We start from the raw sequence: 19,754 nt of genomic DNA, 5'->3' as shown, positions 1-19,754 counted from the left end.
TTTTGCAGATTGTGAAAACGCGTCACTGAATTGGTTTTGCATGCGTATTATCAACACTAAAAACCATAAATTTTAGGTTGACAGATACAAAGAGATGAATTCAGCCGGTTACGGACATTTCAAAGTGAAGACTTACGTGAGAATTTATTGCACTTTTCTGAGAAATCAGCAGACGCAGTGAGTCTCAAATAAACAGATTTAAATAGCTTTAAATGTGGTCATACGCCTTTTAAGTATTTTTTTTCTAATGTCCACAACATTGTTCTTGCAGGATAGGAAAATTGCATTGAAATTATTTGGCATGTTGCAGGCCAGTAGTAGGCGCCTATCGACATTTCGTACTGATGAATGTCTGATCAACTTGTAAAAATTGAGATTATTTATATTATATCTCAACAAGGCTATGACCACAGTGTCGAGGGACGTTGTTTAGAGCGCATGGACGCTAGTGTTCATCTTCGGATGGAATCAAGAACTTTCGGAAGATTATGATGTAGATTTTATAGTTGATTTTTTTTCTCCGTATATTATGATCCGTCCATTGACGAACATTGATTATGTGTGAATTTATATGTGCAATCTATATGTAATATACTTTTATTTATTATCCTGAAGATATCTAATACAATTTCCAGACATACCCATCCTCCGGGAATGCTTCGATATCTCAATGAGATGGGAAGCGGGGTGTGTTTGGTCTTCAAAGGTCAAAGGCCAGTAGTAGGCTAGCAGCAGGCTTAAGTAGTAGGTCAGTTAATTAATAGGAAGCATTGCAGTATCGATAAAAAAACTTTAAAAGTGTAGTGTCAATCTCTCTTAGAGGGGAAGTCCCAATATATTATCTTCTTGGATTACATATGGACACCAATCAGAAAACCAAATGACGTTAACACTGTCTTAAATATTTAAAATTAAGTTTTTCCTGTTAAATTTCGCGAGTATTTTTTCTTATGTATAATTTGGTCTCTTGGAGTTCGTTATAACTGAATTCGACTTTATTTGTTTTCAGCAGAGGCAATGAATTGGCATCCCCTCAAAATTCATAAAAAAATACCCCAGAGCAATCATTCTTTATTCGATTTTTATAAATATATTCCCCATCAGACCACTGCTGAAGATAGCTTTGTGCTAAACTAGATGGCTATCCGTCTGTAATTGCATGAAAACGATGGGGGGTGTTTTACAAGCTTTCATTTTTCACTCATCGACTTCTTGGATTGCATTTACTACCAGCACTCAAACGAATGTGAATGAATGGTCAACAAATCTTTGTCTGCTTTCTTTATGGCAGCTCTCTTTGAATGAAAAGTCTTCAAACACACACAATTTTCTGTCTTTGCAGTTACTCCATTTTGCTTAAACCTCTTCTATAATTTGTGTCAGGGCCTACTGTCACCCCCAAGTCGTAAAACCACCGAGATTACATGAATAACTTATTTTATTTTCTTCCTCATGTTAGTGTTACTTGAATAGGGGAAAATTTGCGAAAAAGATATGCTATATATATGCTATTCTATGCATTTTGTTTTCAATTAAATTTTCTAATCAGAGTGACTAAAAAAATTTAATTTCATAACTTTCTTCGTGGCCCCCGTATCAGTAGCCGTGGCTCCCCTTTTGCGAGATTTTCATCCGTGGCCCCCCTGGAATATCCTAGGGCCCACCTGGGGCCATATGGCCCCCGGTTGAGAACCACTGGTCTATAGCATATCACCCTCATCAAGTTTTGGTTATTGTAACAAGTATGACATCAAAACTCACCAGTGATTGAATTATAAATTCATGATACATTATCCGAATTTGATGTAGTTTACTTAAATCATTTACCATTTTGTGAATAATGATCAATAATTCGAAGTTATTAGCAATAAAAGATGTATATATAAAAATTTGTTTCACACATCTATGTAATGCAGGCATCTTCAACATTTTTTGAGTCATAAGCACTCATCTATGTCCATCATCATAAGAATAGTTTCCATATGGCAAGTCTGAGTATCCTCAAACTCAAATCAACATATTTCCAATTTGCTAATATCACTTTTTTGGAATATATAATTGGAAGAGTCTATTAATACCATTATTGAGCATTGCAGTGCTTGTGGGAGCAAAATAGTTTGAAGATGCTTGATGTAGTGCATATATGTTATGTTTGATGTAGGGCTGCAAAACGAAAAGAAAAAACATGAATGTTGTTATGCATATTTTTCATTATGTCCGCTGTGTCATTGTTTGAATTGTAACTTGATGTATAAATGCAAAAACCATGCATGTCGTTTGTAGAATAGCGAGAAAATGTTTATAAAAATTAAAATTATTGTGTGAATGTGTACACATTTCTCTGGTTAATTTTCATTGTGTTTGGTTTTTTTACTGTTCTAGATGCACATGAATAAGAGATTTTTAATACTAATTTCACTAGAATTTCCATGTCAGTAAATGGGACTCACTCTCTAACTGCCGTATTCACAGACACAGTTTAAACCACAATCACAGATTAAAGGATTAGAGATAGACACGGATTGGTTAAAATCCTGATTTTAACCAATATGTTTCCATCTCACTTCCTTTCACTTGCGACTGTAATTTAAACTGTGTCGGTGAATACTGCCGTAAATTGGTCTGGTGAAGACCAATCCAATGATACAGAACCTATAAACAAAGAATTAACACAGTTTACGAAGAAAATTTATATATTAACCCTGATTGTCCCTGGAATGGTGATTCAATTTCATGTAAACATCTGCACTGTTCAACGGTGAATCAACAGACTTGTTTGTGGATGCAGCGTCTCTATCAGTAATTATTTTTTCCCCCAATCAAGTGAAATTTCCCATTGATAATGGCTTTTGTGAAGGACATACAAACTGTGTGTATCTGTCTAACAAGAGGGCAGTCATTGACGTAAGATATGATAGAACATTTTCAAAAACTACAGAGACAGCTGATCGCCCAGAGAGACCATCACAGCCGAAGTAGCTGAAGAAGAAAAACATGAGCTGTAACATCTGACACTGAGGTACTCAAACTCCCAGAATTAATTCATAAATCAGAATATCATGCATAGAACTCAAGCTAAGCACCCTCATGTCCAAAACCAGTTCAGATGCAAGGGAAATGCATTGTATAATCATGAATAATTTGAGACTGGTGGCTCAGACTGCTCGAAAAGGTAAAAAGGGCAGTGTCTTTGTGTTTCCAACATACGTTGGGCATATAGTGTACAAAGTGAAAAATGAGCATTTTCCTAAAAAAAAAAAGGGGGAGGGGTAGGACAGAGGAATCATACTTTGAAAAATATGTAGTTAGTCTTGTTCTTGTGTCAAATTATCATTAACATTTGTGAATTGGTCTAGTTTGAAAAAGGGTTGGCCACCCTTGGTTTAGAAGGTTGAAAGCATTATCATGTTATATACTGAAGAGCCAAAAAAACTTGTGCAGGCATGCGTATGCAAATAAAGAGATATGGAACCAATCAGAGTACGGCGCTGCGGTCGGCAAGGCCTATATAACACAACAAGTGTCTGGCATAGTTGTTAGATCGGTTGCTGCTACAATGGCAGGTTATCGAGATTTAAGTGAGTTTGAACGTGGTGTTATAGTCGGCGCACGAGAGATGGGACATAGCATCTCCGAGGTAGCGATGAAATTTGGATTTTCACGTACCACCATTTCACGAGTGTATCGGGAATAGGGTAAAAAATTAAATCTACGACATCGCTGCGGCCGGAAAAAGATCATGCAAGAACGGTACCAACGACGACTGACGAGAATCATTAAACGTGACAGACATGCAACCCCTCCGCAAATTGCTGCAGATTTCAATGCTGGGCCATCAACAAGTGTCAGCGTGCGAACCATTCAACGAAACATCATCGATATGGGCTTTCGGAGCCGAAGGCCCACTCGTGTACCCTTGATGACTGCTTGACACAAAGCTTTACGCCTCGCCTGGGCCCGACAACACCGACATTGGACTGTTGAGGACTGGAAACACGTTGCCTGGTCTGACGAGTCTCGATTCCAATTGCTTCGAGCTGATGTACGGGTATGGAGACAACCTCATGAATCCATGGACCCTACATGTCAACAGGGGACTGTTCAAGCTGGTGGAGGCTCTGTGATAGTATGGGGTGTGTGTGCAGTTGGCGTGATATGGGACCCCTGATAAGTCTAGATACGACTCTGACAGGTGAAAGGTACGTAAGCATCCTGTCTGATCACCTGCACCCATTCATGTCCATTGTGCATTCCGACGGACTTGGACAATTTCAGCAGGACAATGCGACACCCCACACGTCCAGAATTGCTACAAAGTGTCTCCAGGAACACTCTTCTGACTTTAGACACTTCCGCTGGCCACCAAAATCCCCAGATATGAACATTATTGAACATATCTGGGATGCCTTGCAACGTGCTGTTCAGAAGAGATCTCCACCCCCTCTTACTCCTACGGATTTATGGACAGCCCTGCAGGATTCATGGTGTCAATTACCTCCAGCACTACATCAGACATTAGTCAAATCCATGCCACGTCGTGTTGTGGCACTTCTGCGGGCTCGCTGGGGCCCTGCACGATATTAGGCAGGTGGACCAGTTTTTTTGGCTCTTCAGTGTACGTGAAAAACCAGGACGTTTTTGTAAAACAGTCGGGACAGCCAGAAAAACAGAAAAAACCGGGACTGCCTTGGACAGCAGCGGCACTCCGTGGCTATCCATGGCTGAGGTAACCATACGTCCCATATTTCCCGGGACAGTCCCGGTTTTCTTTCTTTTTCTAGCTGTCCCGACTTTTTAGCAAAAGTGTCCCGGTTTTTATAGTTTTTTACATGACGCCTACTTGGATTTTTACCCCTTGTTAGCAAAATTTCGTCATCACTGCCCCCTACCTCCTAAAGCATAATGGTGGGATCAGAAACGTACGTGGAAGGGGGGCATAGGGAGCTCGTGCGCATCCTCTTCCCAGACAAAAAAAAAATATTTTTTTAATGCAAAAAATATTTTTAAAAGAAATTAAAATTTCGAAAGAAAATATTTTTAGATGTTATAACAATCGATTTTTATATTAAGTTCAATGCTATTTAAAGGGTAAGAACTCAAAATTTATCTTTAAAAAATTCACTGCGATCCACCCTTTAAGCCATATATGGTAAACCCTTGACCCGCAGGCCAAATTTGGTCCTGAAGGTTATCTGATGTGGCTTGCCCCCTCAAACCTAATTTTGTAAAAATTAACTTAGTGGCACATTTACAAATCGCTTAAATGACCCGTGGCACAATTCCAGAGCATTTAAGTGGCCCGTGGCACAATTCCAGAGCATTTAAGTGGCCCGTGGCACATTTTCAGATCACTGAATTAGGCCTCAAAGAAAACTTTCATATTCAAAGATCACCCGAGTAATCCACGACACAGTTCCAGAACACTTAAACCATCATTGGGATCCCTTGAGTGACATGTGGCGCAGTTGTAGAGCACTTAAGCGGCCCCCAGTGCGGTTCTACATCACTCAAGTTACCCTCGGAACATTCCCAGATTACCTAACTCATCCGTTTCATATTAATTACGGATCGCTTGAGTGATGCGCGGCACAGTTCTAGAGCACTTAAGTGGCCCGGAAACATTTTCAGAGCACTTAAAGGATCAGTGAAACATTTAGAGATCATTAAAGTGGCTCTGTAGGGGACTTATCAATAGATAGAATGTTAATTCAGGTGCCCAATAACTATCGAAAGTTTTTTTCCCCGTTTTTGGCGCACGGAATAAGATGTCATCAAGAATATTTCATATCTTCATAAAGAGTGGTTGATGCCGTAAGCATCATCCAATTCTCCCTCTCCCCCCCCCCCTTGTCATCAAAAATCAGCAAATCGGAAACGATGCTGACGTAATACTTGAATGACCCCTTAACGAAAATTGTAATACAACTAATCAATACTTGTGAAGTCGTCATAAAATTAAACTTAACAGGTACTGTTACGATATTGCGGTCGGTAAAGGCATGGTGGGAGGTATATAGGGACTAAGGCGACTGGATAGGGGACTTATTCTAGTGGGTATAATAGGGACAATTCTCGATTGGTCTGAGTTCGGATCCGAGCTACGCCACAACCGCAAACATTTTTGTCTTTTCGAGTGACGCCATCTATCTTCCGAAAGTCGAACTATTTTCAAACAGTCATTCCTTCGCACGTCATTTTTGACGTTTCCAAAATGAACATAATGACCATTTTATCACGTCATGTTTGAGACATTTTATGACTTCCAAAAAAACTTTTTTTTATTGACGTCAGGCGACAACTTGGGTTGGAATCCCAATTTCATGTATTTATTTTGAAGAAATATGGTCAGATTATCCATGGCATACGATGGTGTGATGAAATCAGTCAAGAGTTTTAAGAGATGTGTCATGTGTCTTAAGAATGAAATTATCTTGACATTAATATAGAAATGTAACTTAGTCTCTGTGTCACGGTCACAGCACAGTGCTACCAAAATACCTCATCGATAACCTCTATATTCTCCTGAGAACTTCTGGAGACGTTTAGTTGCAGTTGCATTTGTTGTAAGTGACGTCACAGTTGTGTCGCTGCAGAAAATGTATTTGTAACTCTGTAACTTTTGATCTCCTCATAATTTAGCTGGTCTGAACTGAACGACGTATTTTGACTTGAAATGAATGATGTGCCGCCTAATGCAAATTAATATCACGTAGTACATTGAATGAAATTTTCAAACATTTCATATTATGGCAACTTTGGAGAAACTTACAAAAGCTATTGAGGCTTTAAAAATTTCTCAACCTACTGCCCCTCAAGATGAGATGCATTTGCAAAAGTGAGTGACATCTTAAAAAAGGTTTTGCTTTTAAAATCCATCAGTTCCTTATCAAGTGAATCTTTTGGAACGAATATTATGATGTAGAAAATTAAATATAAACAATAAATGACTTTGAAAGCCGATGATTTATGTTTATCCTCATTTCACCTACCTTTTTCGAGAAATTTTATATTATACTTCATGATAGAAGTATGAATACATATTTCTTGATCAATGTCTAATGTGCTCCAACATACTTGCTGATATGAAGTTATATGCTTATGTATAATAAGATTTTTATCATTTTTCTTCAATAGGGTTGATATCTGCGATTGAGTTTGCTGAAATAGTTTGAATCGGTTTATATTTTTTTGAATTAAGGATATAAAGAGAGTATGCTATCAGTACAACTTGCAAAAAGAAATAAAATGTTTTTTTCAATTTTGAGGTTTCATTTCATGTTCAAGAATAGCTAGTTAAATACAATCAAACCCTGTTATATCCCCAATGTTGGATCAACCCCTCTTGTTGCCAGAAATTATTTGTAAACAAATTTTCCATGTATAAAAATTATGCGGATTAGTTTGTTTTTTAACACCAAACTTATGTTATATCGCCAGAATTCTGCAAAACAAGCAGTGGTGTTAAGTCCGCCCCAAAACAGAATATGTTGAAAACTACAACGTACATTGCAGAACAATCTCTGGAAGGGTTTCAAGAAAAGTGTAGAAAACACTATTATGGTAATGTTTAATGTAGAACATTTCCAGTCATCTGAGGCTCATTGCAGAACAATGACAAACTTTCTGCTTTGAAGAATCAGGGTTTGACTAATATCTACTGCAAATTTTATGTTTCTTAGAAAGGGGGTTTATTTTTTTGTCTGAAGAGACTAGGGCAAATTTACTGGAGTTTCTAGAATACTGTATTTTCATATATTTATTTTTGTCACCAACTTTGTTTATATTATTTTTCTGGGGCAACATTAGGCTTTATATTGGGCATTACATATTTGCAGTCAAACCTTGTTGTTATGAACATCAAGGAACTGAAAATTTTGTTTGCTGTATCAGATTTAACTGTGGGGTAGGCACTTGCATGATGAAAAATTACATGGAAGCTCTATGAGACACACACCACATGTTCTCTTGTGAATTTTGCAAGAATGCTTGTCTTATTAGTGTCTTGAAAGTCGCTGACTGTGCCATCTAAAGACATAGGCCCGGGGCCTCACAAAAATGAGATCTGCTTGAAATTTTCGAGAATTCGCCTGGCAGGGCCTCAGAAAAATGACTTGGTCCGGGGACTCACAATGCTCTTAAGACGCCCTGCTCGCTGATACTGATTTCTAACGCTTTTATCGTCACCAAATTCAGATTAAATTCTCATAACTATGAGATATATATCACTATATTTCATCGAACAAATTACACAGTTTTTACACGTCTTGTTATAAAGATCTATCATGCTGCTTGTATATGACTCAAATGCTCAGAGGTTACTTCAGCATTACCACATAAAACCACCAAAAACTGGTTAAGGACTTTAAAAAAAACTTCACCACTGAGAAAAAAAGAGAAATTTTCTGACGAAATTCTTTCAATTGATGGTATTTTTTTGTTTGAGCACTACAGTAATCCAGGGGTTCCTCCTAAGTTACAAGCATTAAATAAATTGCTGTGAAATCCCAATATAACGGTACTCTACAGACCAAGATAAAATGTTGTTGTTAGGGTATTATCATTATATTGAGGGGCAGCATATTATCACATGCAGAGGTGTAGGGAGGGTGAAAGGGCTGAGTCGGCTATAGCTTAAATTGATAAATTTCAGGAATAGGTCATTTTTTTTTCATAAGAATGGGAGAAGGGCAGCAAAATTAATATAGCATGCAAGGTATATCATCAGGCATGGCGAAACCATTGATCTGCTTCTGATCACGCTGATCCGAATTTATGTTTTTGGCATTGCTTCTTGATTGACATTGTTGCTACCATCAAAAAATTCATTTTTTTTTTTTTTTTTTGTATTTATTTGTTTAAAAAAAGTTGATTAGGGGCCATTCTAGTATTATGTCAACAAATTTTTAGCCATTCTTGACCCTCTTCCCTTGTCAACAAAATTCAGACCCGTCAGTAAAATTTTGTCATCAGCTCTGTCTCCTAACGCATATTGGTGGGATCAGAGACGTACTTACGGGGCATAGAGCCCCTCCTGATCTAAAATTTATTTTTTTAATGAAAAAAATATGTTAGGCCAGAATTACACTATAAAAGTTTGATAAAAGTTCTTTTATAAAACTTGAAAAAAGCAACCAATAAGTGCATCAGCGAATGTAACCAATAGGCTTATTGGTGGTTTTTTTCAAGTTCTGTAAAAGATCTTTTATAAAACTTTTACTGTGTAATCCCGGACTTAAAGAAATTAAAATTTCGTAAGAAAATAAATACCATTATATGTTATTATAATCAATTTGTTAATTTCAATGCTATTTGAAGAACTCAAAATTTCTTTTTAAGAAATTCATTGCAACCCACCCTCCAAGCCATATATGATGAACCCTTGGCCTGCGGACAAAATGTGGCCATGGGGTTATCTGATGGGGCTTGCTCCCTCAACCCTAATTTTGTAAAAATTAACTAAGCAACACATTTACAGATCGCTTAAGTGACCCGTGGCACATTTTCAGATCACCCAAGTAGGCCCATGGCACATTCACAGATCACTCAAGTAGCCTGTGGCACATTCACAGATCGCTAAAGTGATTCGTGACACAGTTCCACAACACTTACACGATCTATGCCACATTTAGAGATCCCTTGAGTGACATGTGGCACAGTTTGACCACTTAAGCGGCACCCAGTGCTGTTCTACATTACTCAAGTTACCCGCGGCCCATTCCCAGATTGCTTAAGTGATCTGTGGCATAATTATGGATCACTTGAGTGATGCATGACATATTTTTCCAGATCATTTGAATCCGCAAACATTTAGAGATCACCAAAGTGGCTCTGTAGAGAACTTACAATAACGAGAATATTTTAGTTCATGTGCCCACAAACTTTGTAAAGGTTTTTCTCGTTTTTGGTGCACCGAGTAAGATGCCATTAAGAATATTTCATATTTTCATAAAGGGTGGTTGATGACGCAATCATTATCCAAACCACCCCCTCCTCCCTTGTCATCAAAAGTCATCAAATCGGAACCCTCCATTGATGCTGGCATAATACTTGAATGACCCCTAATAAAATTCAGATGTTTTGTTCCTGTAAAAATTTTTTGCATAGCACTTTTGTGTGCTACACAGAAAAAATTCATTAATCCACTAACAATTCATTAATGCTTTTCCTACAGGGTTGTTTGGTTTAAACCTTGGTTGTAACCAAGTGGTTATTTTAAAAATCACAAAAGTGGCAAAAATATAATTTTTTTTCACCTTGAAAAATATATTGGTTCATTATCAGCCAGAATTTTTTTATTCTTGCCACATTTTCTATTCTTGGTGTGCATTCTGATGGTACCTATATCTTTACATGGTGTAGTATAGTATAAGTAATTTTTTTCAAAAAAATCTCATTAAAGTGGCTTGAATGGGCTGTATATATTTTCATATAAAAATTAGCTTATTTAAAGTTATATACTGTATCAAAATTTCTCATTCTTATCACATTTCCTAACTTTGGGCTACATTCTGATGCTCTGTCTTAAACATTCGTGAATGGGGATTGCATCACGCATCTAAATATGTGGTGGTTTATCTCACAGGCTTTTGTTTCTTTTCCTTTACAAAGAAGCAGCTACATGTAAAGGGCAGGCGGTCTTATAACTCAAAAAGACGCAAGCTGCCTGTAAAAGACAAAGACCAGTGTACTAGTAGTTGGATTGCCTCATAGACATTTTCATTTTCTTTCCACAAGAAGCAGCACATTTCATACTGTATATTACCACCAGGTTTAATATTCAATGGTGTTTTTTTTTATACTTTCACCATTACTCCCAGTTAATCAAAGTTCTACTGTACAGTAGTAAGTGATTTATGAAAAATAAATCAGCTGTATACAGGGTGATTATAAATATAGTTCTGATTCTAAAACAGTATACAATAAGCACCACTGGTCAGGATGGCTTAAAAATTTGCATGGATATTCCTGAAAGCAATGGAAAGTGTTTATTTTTTTCTTTCGCCAAAGATTTATAGATAAAAAAACACTTTAAAATGTGCACGTAGATGATGCTGTACTTAGCCAGTGATATAATCTATTTTGTGCAACCACATCATTTCAGCACTTAACAGCATCAGTGCGTGGATAGCAGGGATGGATAAATTCCAGGTGCCTGGTTGGCATGGCGACTCGAAAATCAGTTTTGGCGTCTTTTATTTTATTTGCATTATTGCTAAAATGAAGTGTAAGTATGACACAATTTTTTTTTAATTCTTAATGTGTCTTTCAATATGAGAATGGATTATAAAGTCCCAGAGAAATAAAAAAACCCCATCAATTAGGACTGCTTTTCTTGAAGGAAAAACATGCTTTACTCCTAGCAAATATGGCTGGCGCCTAAATTTTTTTTCGATTTCTCCAGCCCTGGTAGATAGCACAACTTTCATCAAGATGCACATTGCAACACTAGCAAAACAGCTGCTTAAAAACCATTTTGACAATTACAGGATGACACGACACCTGAATGTTAATATAACCATTGCAACTTTTGGCTTTGGGGATACCCAAAAATTTTATGTGCAGTCGTTGGATTGCATATTTTGGTGAATTGAAAGCACATCCACATCATTACCATGATATACTCTGATCTGTTGTTGAACAAGCATTTTTGCACTTCCACCTCTCGCAGCCAGAACACAGTGTACAGTACAACATATTTAACATTTCTTGTGTAAGTTGTAGTTGTTTGTTTATATGACTTCATTTTTGTTGTTTCCATAAATTATGAAATGGTGTGATGTTAATTAAGTGATGCAAAATGATCATTTTGCCCTGTTTGGTTATTGTTTCCTCTCTGTGAGTGAATTTCTCATGAGTTGGATGAGTACAGCGCCTTCTATTTTACATTTTAAAGTATTTTTCCCTTTCTCCATACAAAATTCCATTGCTTCAGGAATATTCATACACATTTTCAGGTCATTTTTACCAGTGGTTTTTATTTTAGTGTTTTGAAATCTAAACTTTAATTATCACCTTTGAAGACCAGACACCCCACTTCCAATCTCAAGTTCTAATCACCCTCTGTATATTGTAAATCATTGCTAATTGATCTGCATTAATCATGCTTCATTACACACATTGTATTCATCTAGTTTTTGCAAAATAGTGTCCTAATTAAGCATATTGAGAGAGAAAGAGTAACTATGGAAAACATCTTTATTATAGGGTTAATCCTAGAATACTAACTCTACGTCTAAAAAACTTAACGATATAGGCAGTTAATATGCAGTTTTTTCCAGCTTTTTTTAAAATTAGTATTCTATGGTTAATAAGAATTCTGAAACAATAATCCCTCAAGTTAAAATAATTTAATTACAAAAGTTAGTTTTTATTAAAATGTAAGAAATATTTATGGATTAATTAATATGAATTGTGTTTATTACATTGATGAGCATTTCACTTTAATTTATTATAAGAAGTTTGAATGATTTTCCAGAAATTTTATTGTTTTTATTTTTTATGTAAATGTTATTAAAACTGAAAAAAATCTGGTTTAAACCAAAAGAACTCAGTTTTTTTTTGGGTTTTTTTTTACCAACCCTGCTTTTTCATGATCAGATGGGATTATTTACCGATGTTACTAGATGTCCTTGGAAGGAAAAAAAAAGGGGGGTGATTAAAAATGTTGTTGCAGTGTGTTTCAAAATCTTTAAAAAAATATGTTTAGAACAAAGCTAGGCAAATCCCAGGTACCAAGTTGCCATGGAAACAAAAACTTTTATTAGCACCCAAAAATTTCTATTCTGATTATTAAATTGGAGTTTGGAAAGAACATTTTTTCTGAACAAGTTTTCTGAATTTTTGTCAACATGTGTGCTATTTGGAAAGGGGATTGTATGTTTTGGAAAAATAAAAAAATAATTTTACTCTAGAAAAAAATGTTTTGCTCCCAAAAAATTTATCCAGCATCCTTTTTTTTAAATTTTTCCAGCCCCAATATACAGGCCGTCCCAAATTGTTTGCACAGCAAATGTCTCTGTAACTGTTGACTTTTGGAACATACAAAAATTTTTCGAATGAAATGCAGTTACTTAAAACCGCAAAATTTTTTTCTGGGGTCAGATACATGCAAAAATAAAAAAATTAACTTTTTATACAGTCCCCCATGTGCTCAAAAACCGAATTAGAAAGTTGTTGAAAAACAAATTTCAATTTTTCAAAAAAAGTTGCAATATTCACAGAGATATTTAAATTCAAAAAATGGGGGAAATTTGATAAAGAAATCGCTAAATGTTGGTAAAACGTGTTTTACACATTTAGAGTTGTTTCTTCCTGAACTACCTCTATTTTTCAAATTTGAATATCTCAGTGAATATTGCAGTTGAAAACGTCAAATTTTTTGGTTGGCCTCAGAAGAGACGGGGCAACAAGTTTCTAATTTGGTTTTTGAGCACATGGGGGATCTGTTTTTTTTCGCATAACGACCCCTCAAACAAATTTTGCAGTTTTAAGTAACTGCACGTCATTTGAAACTTTTTTGGAATTGAAAGTATGTTTCAAAAGTCAACAGAGATATCTGCTATGCAAACAATTTGGGACAGTCTGTATTGGGACTTGCCATAATAGAGGATATTGAGAGGAGTTTAAGTTATAAACCAGTGGTTCCCAACCTTTTTCCTTCCCGCACCCCCTTTCTTAATACGGTTTTTATGTCAGAAAATTCAGGTTTTTTTCTGTAATTGATTACATTAATTATCAAATAATTAATTTCTATTCTTTTATTTATTGTTATATTATAGTTATATTATTTATGTCTTTTCGGCTATGGCTAATATTTAATTTTTAGAAAAGTTGAAAATACAACATTTAAAGCCTATATTTGCCTTATTACGCACATATACAGTTATTGTGATGAGTCGCAAAATGACTCATCCCAGCCTTGTGGCAATTTCAGTAACATAAAAATTAGTTCTTTAATAACTTTATTTCAAATGCCACAAGGAAGGGATGCTGAACAAATACTTGCATAACTTTCGATAATCATAATTATGATAAAAATATGAGTGTTAATTTTTCCTGGTCTTTTTATGTGCTTGAGTTGGGCATGTGGTTGAAAAAAATACATGCCTGGAAAGAATTTTTACATGCACCCTGGCCTGTCCAGCCTTGATCCATATTGAAAGCTTTGAAGAGAATACAGGATTCAAGTAAATATAGTATGCACGGTTTAGGAAAAAGTATTTCAGACGAAAGAGCTACTAAAAAACTTTGAGATTGAAATCACCAGCTCTACAATAAACCAAGACATACAAGACATTGTGTGCTCATTCCAGATTATTCATCGCTGATGATGGCTAAATCATAATAATAATAATGAAGAATAATTCTTTCCATTTATTTTTAAATAAACTAGAGGTGCAAAAAATATCAAATTTTTCTGTCTAACAATTTAGTGAATCTTGGATTTGTGAGTTCCTGAGATGTTTGGGTTTGCTTAAAAATTGGACTTCTTGAACAATCCAGTAGGTTCCCCATACTTTTTTAGTTCAGACTATGTATTTACACCACTCAACTTGTGTAAAAAATTCAATTTATTAATTCCCTGGTTTTTTGTTTTTCAGGAAGAAAGAGATGATCAGCAAAAGGGAAAGAATCCTTCATTGCAGCACTATAGTTGATGCAATCTGTTCACATAATCTAAGGTAACTATTAACACTAGAAAGGCGGGATGGGGTCGAAATGACCTCCATAGTTTTTTTTTCAATTTTCGGATACCTTAATGTTTCAAATCACGGTATATCATTTTTAAAACATAAATAGAGTTATAAAACAAAAAACAAAGGGTGAAACCACTGGCCTGTTAATATATTTTGTTTTTATCTAGCACTCAAAGCATTCTGTACAAATCACCTCTCTCGATGCACATTTGCCACACACTGGTTTTTTTCATTGCGTACAAGATTGAAGTGTTTTGAGTATGCAGTTCCTTCTCACTTGGCATTTCTTTCGTTTTTTTGTCTCCATCAATAGATGTTTTGCATATTATCGCATTTTGAATTTTAGTTTTTAAATTGAAATAAACTCGGCACAGAGTTCTTCACATAACTGCAATATGTAAGTTCTCCGAGTGATCTTTTTTTCTGTCACTTATTTGTACAAAATCCAAGAATTTATCGCTGACATATCCAAAATGTTAGAAAATACATGCATTGGCCAGCGACAACTTTCAGTCTTGGTCGTGTATAATCGCACCATTTGATCCTTGATGTCCACTCCATATTTAGTTTCGTTCTATGCAGTAGGCAACTGTTTCGGGGGGGTTTTTTCCCGACAAGGTACCATTTCTCACGATTTTACATTTTTTATTTCTCAATGGTGTTCTATTTTGTACCAACTGATGCACCGTTGGAGAAATAAGTTTATTTTGATTTAAATCTTCGTCATCAGAACCGCTACTTACTTCTCCACAGTTCGGCATAGGGTAGATCTCATGCTCTTCTGAACATTCATCATCACTGCTTACAGAGTTTCTCTCATCCAATCTTTGCAACTCCTGGGGTATTTCTTTTTCAGTGAATATACGTTTTCTCGCCATTTCTAAACAATTTGAAATGATCACATACACTCAAATTTTCTACGTCCCAGGACAAACAATTTATCGGATAATATGGAAAGAATACACACCTGCTGACGGACACTTGCAGATAAGAATGGGAGGAAAAGAAAGGTCACGCAGAAGGTCAAATACAAAAAAAGACTCTAAGAAGGATTATAACCTACTTAGAAATTAATTGTGAGGATGACAGTATAGTATTTACCACATAATGTGCTAGGATATAAGGAAGGGTCATAATGACCCCCTTCTGTCTTTCTAGGTATATCCGCTCGTATCTTTGTTGTTAAAAAAGATAACGAAAAACTTTGGTATACAATAAGAACATGCTAATTCAGGAAAAGGCGAAAAATTTCAGGTAGTTCGGTTTATTCTTAGCAGAGATATGCAAGCTTAAACAGCGTGCAGGGTCATAAAGACCTCGGTCCGTCTTTATAGTGTTAAACAAATTATTCAATTGATAAAACAATTTTTAAAAAGAAATGGTTATTCATAAAAAATCTTATTGATATGTTCTATTTTAGATCTACCCAAGACTTTGCAAAAGTCTTAGGATTGGCTATTGAGACTTTTTTAAACTGCTGTGATGATAAGGAATCAGACGTACGACTCATGGCTGATGAATGTCTCAACAAAACAATCAAGGTGTGTAGGTATATATGTAGTTGTAAGACCCCGAGCTCTATATTGTCTTTTTCTTTGTGGGGGATCTTTGTGTAGGATAAAAAGTATGGGGTTATAACATAAATGAATTTACTGGATTTTAAAAATTTATATTTTCAAAACTGTTACGCATAATATAATCAGTGATACATAAAAATAAAGAAAAGCCTTCCAAGTTTTCTTCCTGTTACAAATGTTTGATGTGTAAACCTTTCATGAAATGGCAGACATCGAATCTGTAATCAAGTTCATTCACAGTTTTGCACTGTCAATGGCTCTTAATTCTTTTGTTTCTCAACTGTTAATGGTTCTGATGCTTTTTCAAGTTCATTGAGTGTTTTAAGCTATGGTTGTTTATAAACAATGAACTTGAATAAACATTCTTCTGAGGAATTGCTAATGAATTGGTACATGTCTAGGGTGACTATATGTGGCCCATATTTTACAGGACAGAGTTTTATTTGTATAATACTTAGCCATATTTTCCTTTTGGTGAAAATGTTTATTATGTCAAGCTACCTTTAATATTTTAAAATCGTGAATTCATAATTTTTATTCATAACATGAACAGGTAAAATGTGGTATTTTTTTAAAATATCATCACCCTATGCATGCTGTAAAGTGTTATACATCTGTATATGTTACTCTAATGTTTATTACTGAAGCATCTGGCATTTACTATGGAATACATTTCAGTTGTATATATACTAAAGAACAAACATTGGTAGACCTAAAATAAGACGAGAACAACTGCTAGACGCATCTCTAAACTACCTGTTGTTCTCTTATTATTTTGGGTCTACCGACGTGTTTTCCCTAGTATATATTGCCTCACCCAAAAGGTAATTTATTTCTACATTTCATGTGTTGTTAATCAAAAGGGTGTCTACCATCACGGGAAAGTCACAAAGACCCGGAAAAGTCACAGAATGAGAAAAAGGTTACAGAAGTCCTAAAAAAGTCACAAAATTTGAGTGAGGCCACTGATTTTTTGATTCTCCAGAGATCTTTTTTTTTATATATTTTTTCCCTAAAATCTAGGCTTTGGAGAAGCTTTGGCATTCAATATTTCTTCTCTTTCAAGGTTTTATTCATTCTTTTTTGCCCCGGAGGGATGGATGGATAAGTAGCAACAGAAAAGAACAATGCCAATATGTAGCCACTCTATATTGGGACAAAAAAAGCTATTCAGACTGGATGAACAAAAAAAATCTTTTCTTTCTTTGCTTGTCTGGGCCTTTCAACATCTATAATAATCCCCTAAAACAATGTTTTCAGCATGGACGGAGACACGGGAGGGGGGGGGGAGTCATTGCCTCCCCAGCATCAAAGGTGGAGTTGACTTGACTGATCTAATGTATATATGAATTGACATTATCGTGCCCTCCAGCAATAATGACCATGCCCCCCCCCAGACTTCCAAGTCTATCTCAGCCTATGGTTCTCTGTTTCACGTGATAATTCTTAGAGGAGGAGGGGGGACTGTAATAGACCACGGCAGTAAGGAGTCCTCTTGGGAACAATATTGGTTTCCTTAGAAAGGACGTGGTCTTCTTCCCCCCCCCCCCACATTGTTGAGCAGGGCTGTTGGATCTTTGGCGGATTTGCAAGCCAGAGTTTTCACTGGCTGGGGCCTTCTGTAGTAAATTCATAGCATGAAAAAACAATGATGGTGATTGTCCCCAGCCCTGTCAGTCCCATTTGTGTGGGGGACAGGTGAAAGGACATCAATTTTTTCCCCACAGAATTTTTTTAAAATTATCATCCACTTTTTAAATTTTTTTTTTATTTTGATTGCGTTGATCTTTACCAACTAGCTATAGCAGATGATGAAATCGTACAGTATACGCATGCAAGAGTTCAAGAAAAGACAGACATCAGACTCAGTCGCCATTAATTGTGATGCGACATAACTTTTAGGTCAAATTCAAAGGAGTACCACAGTGCTTCCAAAAGTGTGCATCACTGCTCCTAGGAGCTTCGTAGCAAGCTCAAAATATGGATTTGGGTGCGCAAAACCTATGCTTTAAAGTGGTTCTTTTATGTGGTGAAAAAAACTGACAAACTTCTTGGGAAGCTGCCGATGAACCATGAATTACATAAGAAAAACAGCTGACAAAAGAAAACCATTGGAATATGGTAACCAGCTTACAATCTAGACCAGAGATCTTTAACCTTTTTCCAGTCGCGAGCACTGCCTGTACCCATCATCAAAAGAAGAGCACTCTTACATCATGTTTGACATACCAATGCATGAAATCCGCATGATTTTAATAATAGAATGCAATTTGCACAAGGTGTTTAAATGAAATGTTGATCAAGTGCTCACAAGCACCAAATCAGACACGAGCATTGAGCACTCTGTGTGCTTCTTAAGTGGTATCTAAAGAGTGTCATTCTTAAAAAACTTATATATCTTCATAATTTACAGTGTGTATTGTCGAAGAGAGTTGACAGACTGGACTGTGGAAGACTCCCAAAAAAATGTAATATATATATTGTGAGGAGAGCAAAAAAGAATTATCTGTGGTTGCTAAGACCCTATTTTGGCCAAAAAATTTTTTTTTGTAACCAAGTCATTTCTGTCATTTTGCTTTGGCTTGAGTCAATCTTACAGGATAGTGAAATAGTGTGCTATGAAAAAAAAATTAATTTTAAAATTTTTCAAAAGAAAAATTCTGCGGATTTTTTTTATTATGCCATGATTTTTTCTGTTGTCTAAGGGAAGTACCCACCCCTATCCTACTTTTTCTAATTTTTTGAGTGGCAGCCCTGCGAATGAGAAAAGGTCACAGAAAAGTCACCAAATTTTTTTGGTATTTGGTAGACAGCTTGATCAAGAAGTAATTGTTAACTCAAGTAAGGATTTATTAATTCCTGGGGCAGATTTATGGTTTTGTTGCGTGTGAGCTATTAGAATTTTGGTGTCTTCCTCACGATCTAGTCTAACTTTCAAAATCAACCATTCCATAATTTTGCTACCCTATAGCTGCTTAACCCATTCTGTAAATATGCCTCTTATTTATATACATACAAATTCTTCATTTTTGCTCATATCCTGATTAACTACCTCACATAAATAACAAGTGTTTCATAAACCTTTCAGACCATCATCCCTACCTGCCTGTTCACCAACCCTGCTCGAAAAAGGCACTTGTTAGCCACAAAACTCTAACAAATTGCTCCAGGAGACGATCAAATGCCCTTTAGGCCTGCATTAAAATGTTAATTCGAACACCTAGTTTGCCTACACTCTTGGGGCAGGCAGCCCCTCCTGAGCAGATTTTACCAAGTTCCTATACTCAGACAGAGACTCAATAATATCAGATTTTAAGTGATTCATTCCAACCAATAAAACTACTGTAACTTGAAACCTGCACCTATGAAAAACATTTTGAATGTCAGCTGTCTTTTCCCAATAAACTCATCTACCACTTCATTGGCTGGTAGCATTGTTGATCCTGGATCTTCTAAAACCCTAACACCCTCCTTAATACTT

The 19,754-nt window shown here is 36.0% G+C and overlaps 1 protein-coding gene across 1 annotated transcript in view; it reads left to right on the top strand.

The window, feature by feature from the left end:
- Positions 1–6,641: 6,641 nt before the first annotated feature.
- Positions 6,642–19,754, top strand: part of htt (huntingtin) — a 441,906-nt gene continuing 428,793 nt past the window's right edge. Inside the window, exons 1-3 of the mRNA XM_089233919.1 lie at positions 6,642–6,835; positions 14,601–14,681; positions 16,117–16,237. Coding sequence (XP_089090045.1) covers positions 6,747–6,835; positions 14,601–14,681; positions 16,117–16,237 — 291 coding nt within the window. The 5' untranslated portion in view covers positions 6,642–6,746. The remainder of the gene's footprint in view (positions 6,836–14,600; positions 14,682–16,116; positions 16,238–19,754) is intronic.

This window comes from Pholcus phalangioides, unplaced genomic scaffold, assembly GCF_987345545.1.
Source record: "Pholcus phalangioides strain wild (caught in Gottingen) unplaced genomic scaffold, Ppha-v1.0 ptg000007l_1, whole genome shotgun sequence".
NCBI classification, from domain to species: Eukaryota; Metazoa; Arthropoda; class Arachnida; order Araneae; family Pholcidae; genus Pholcus; species Pholcus phalangioides.
The sequence above is the reverse complement of the archived record's forward strand: the minus strand, read 5'-3'. Positions and strand labels throughout refer to the sequence as shown.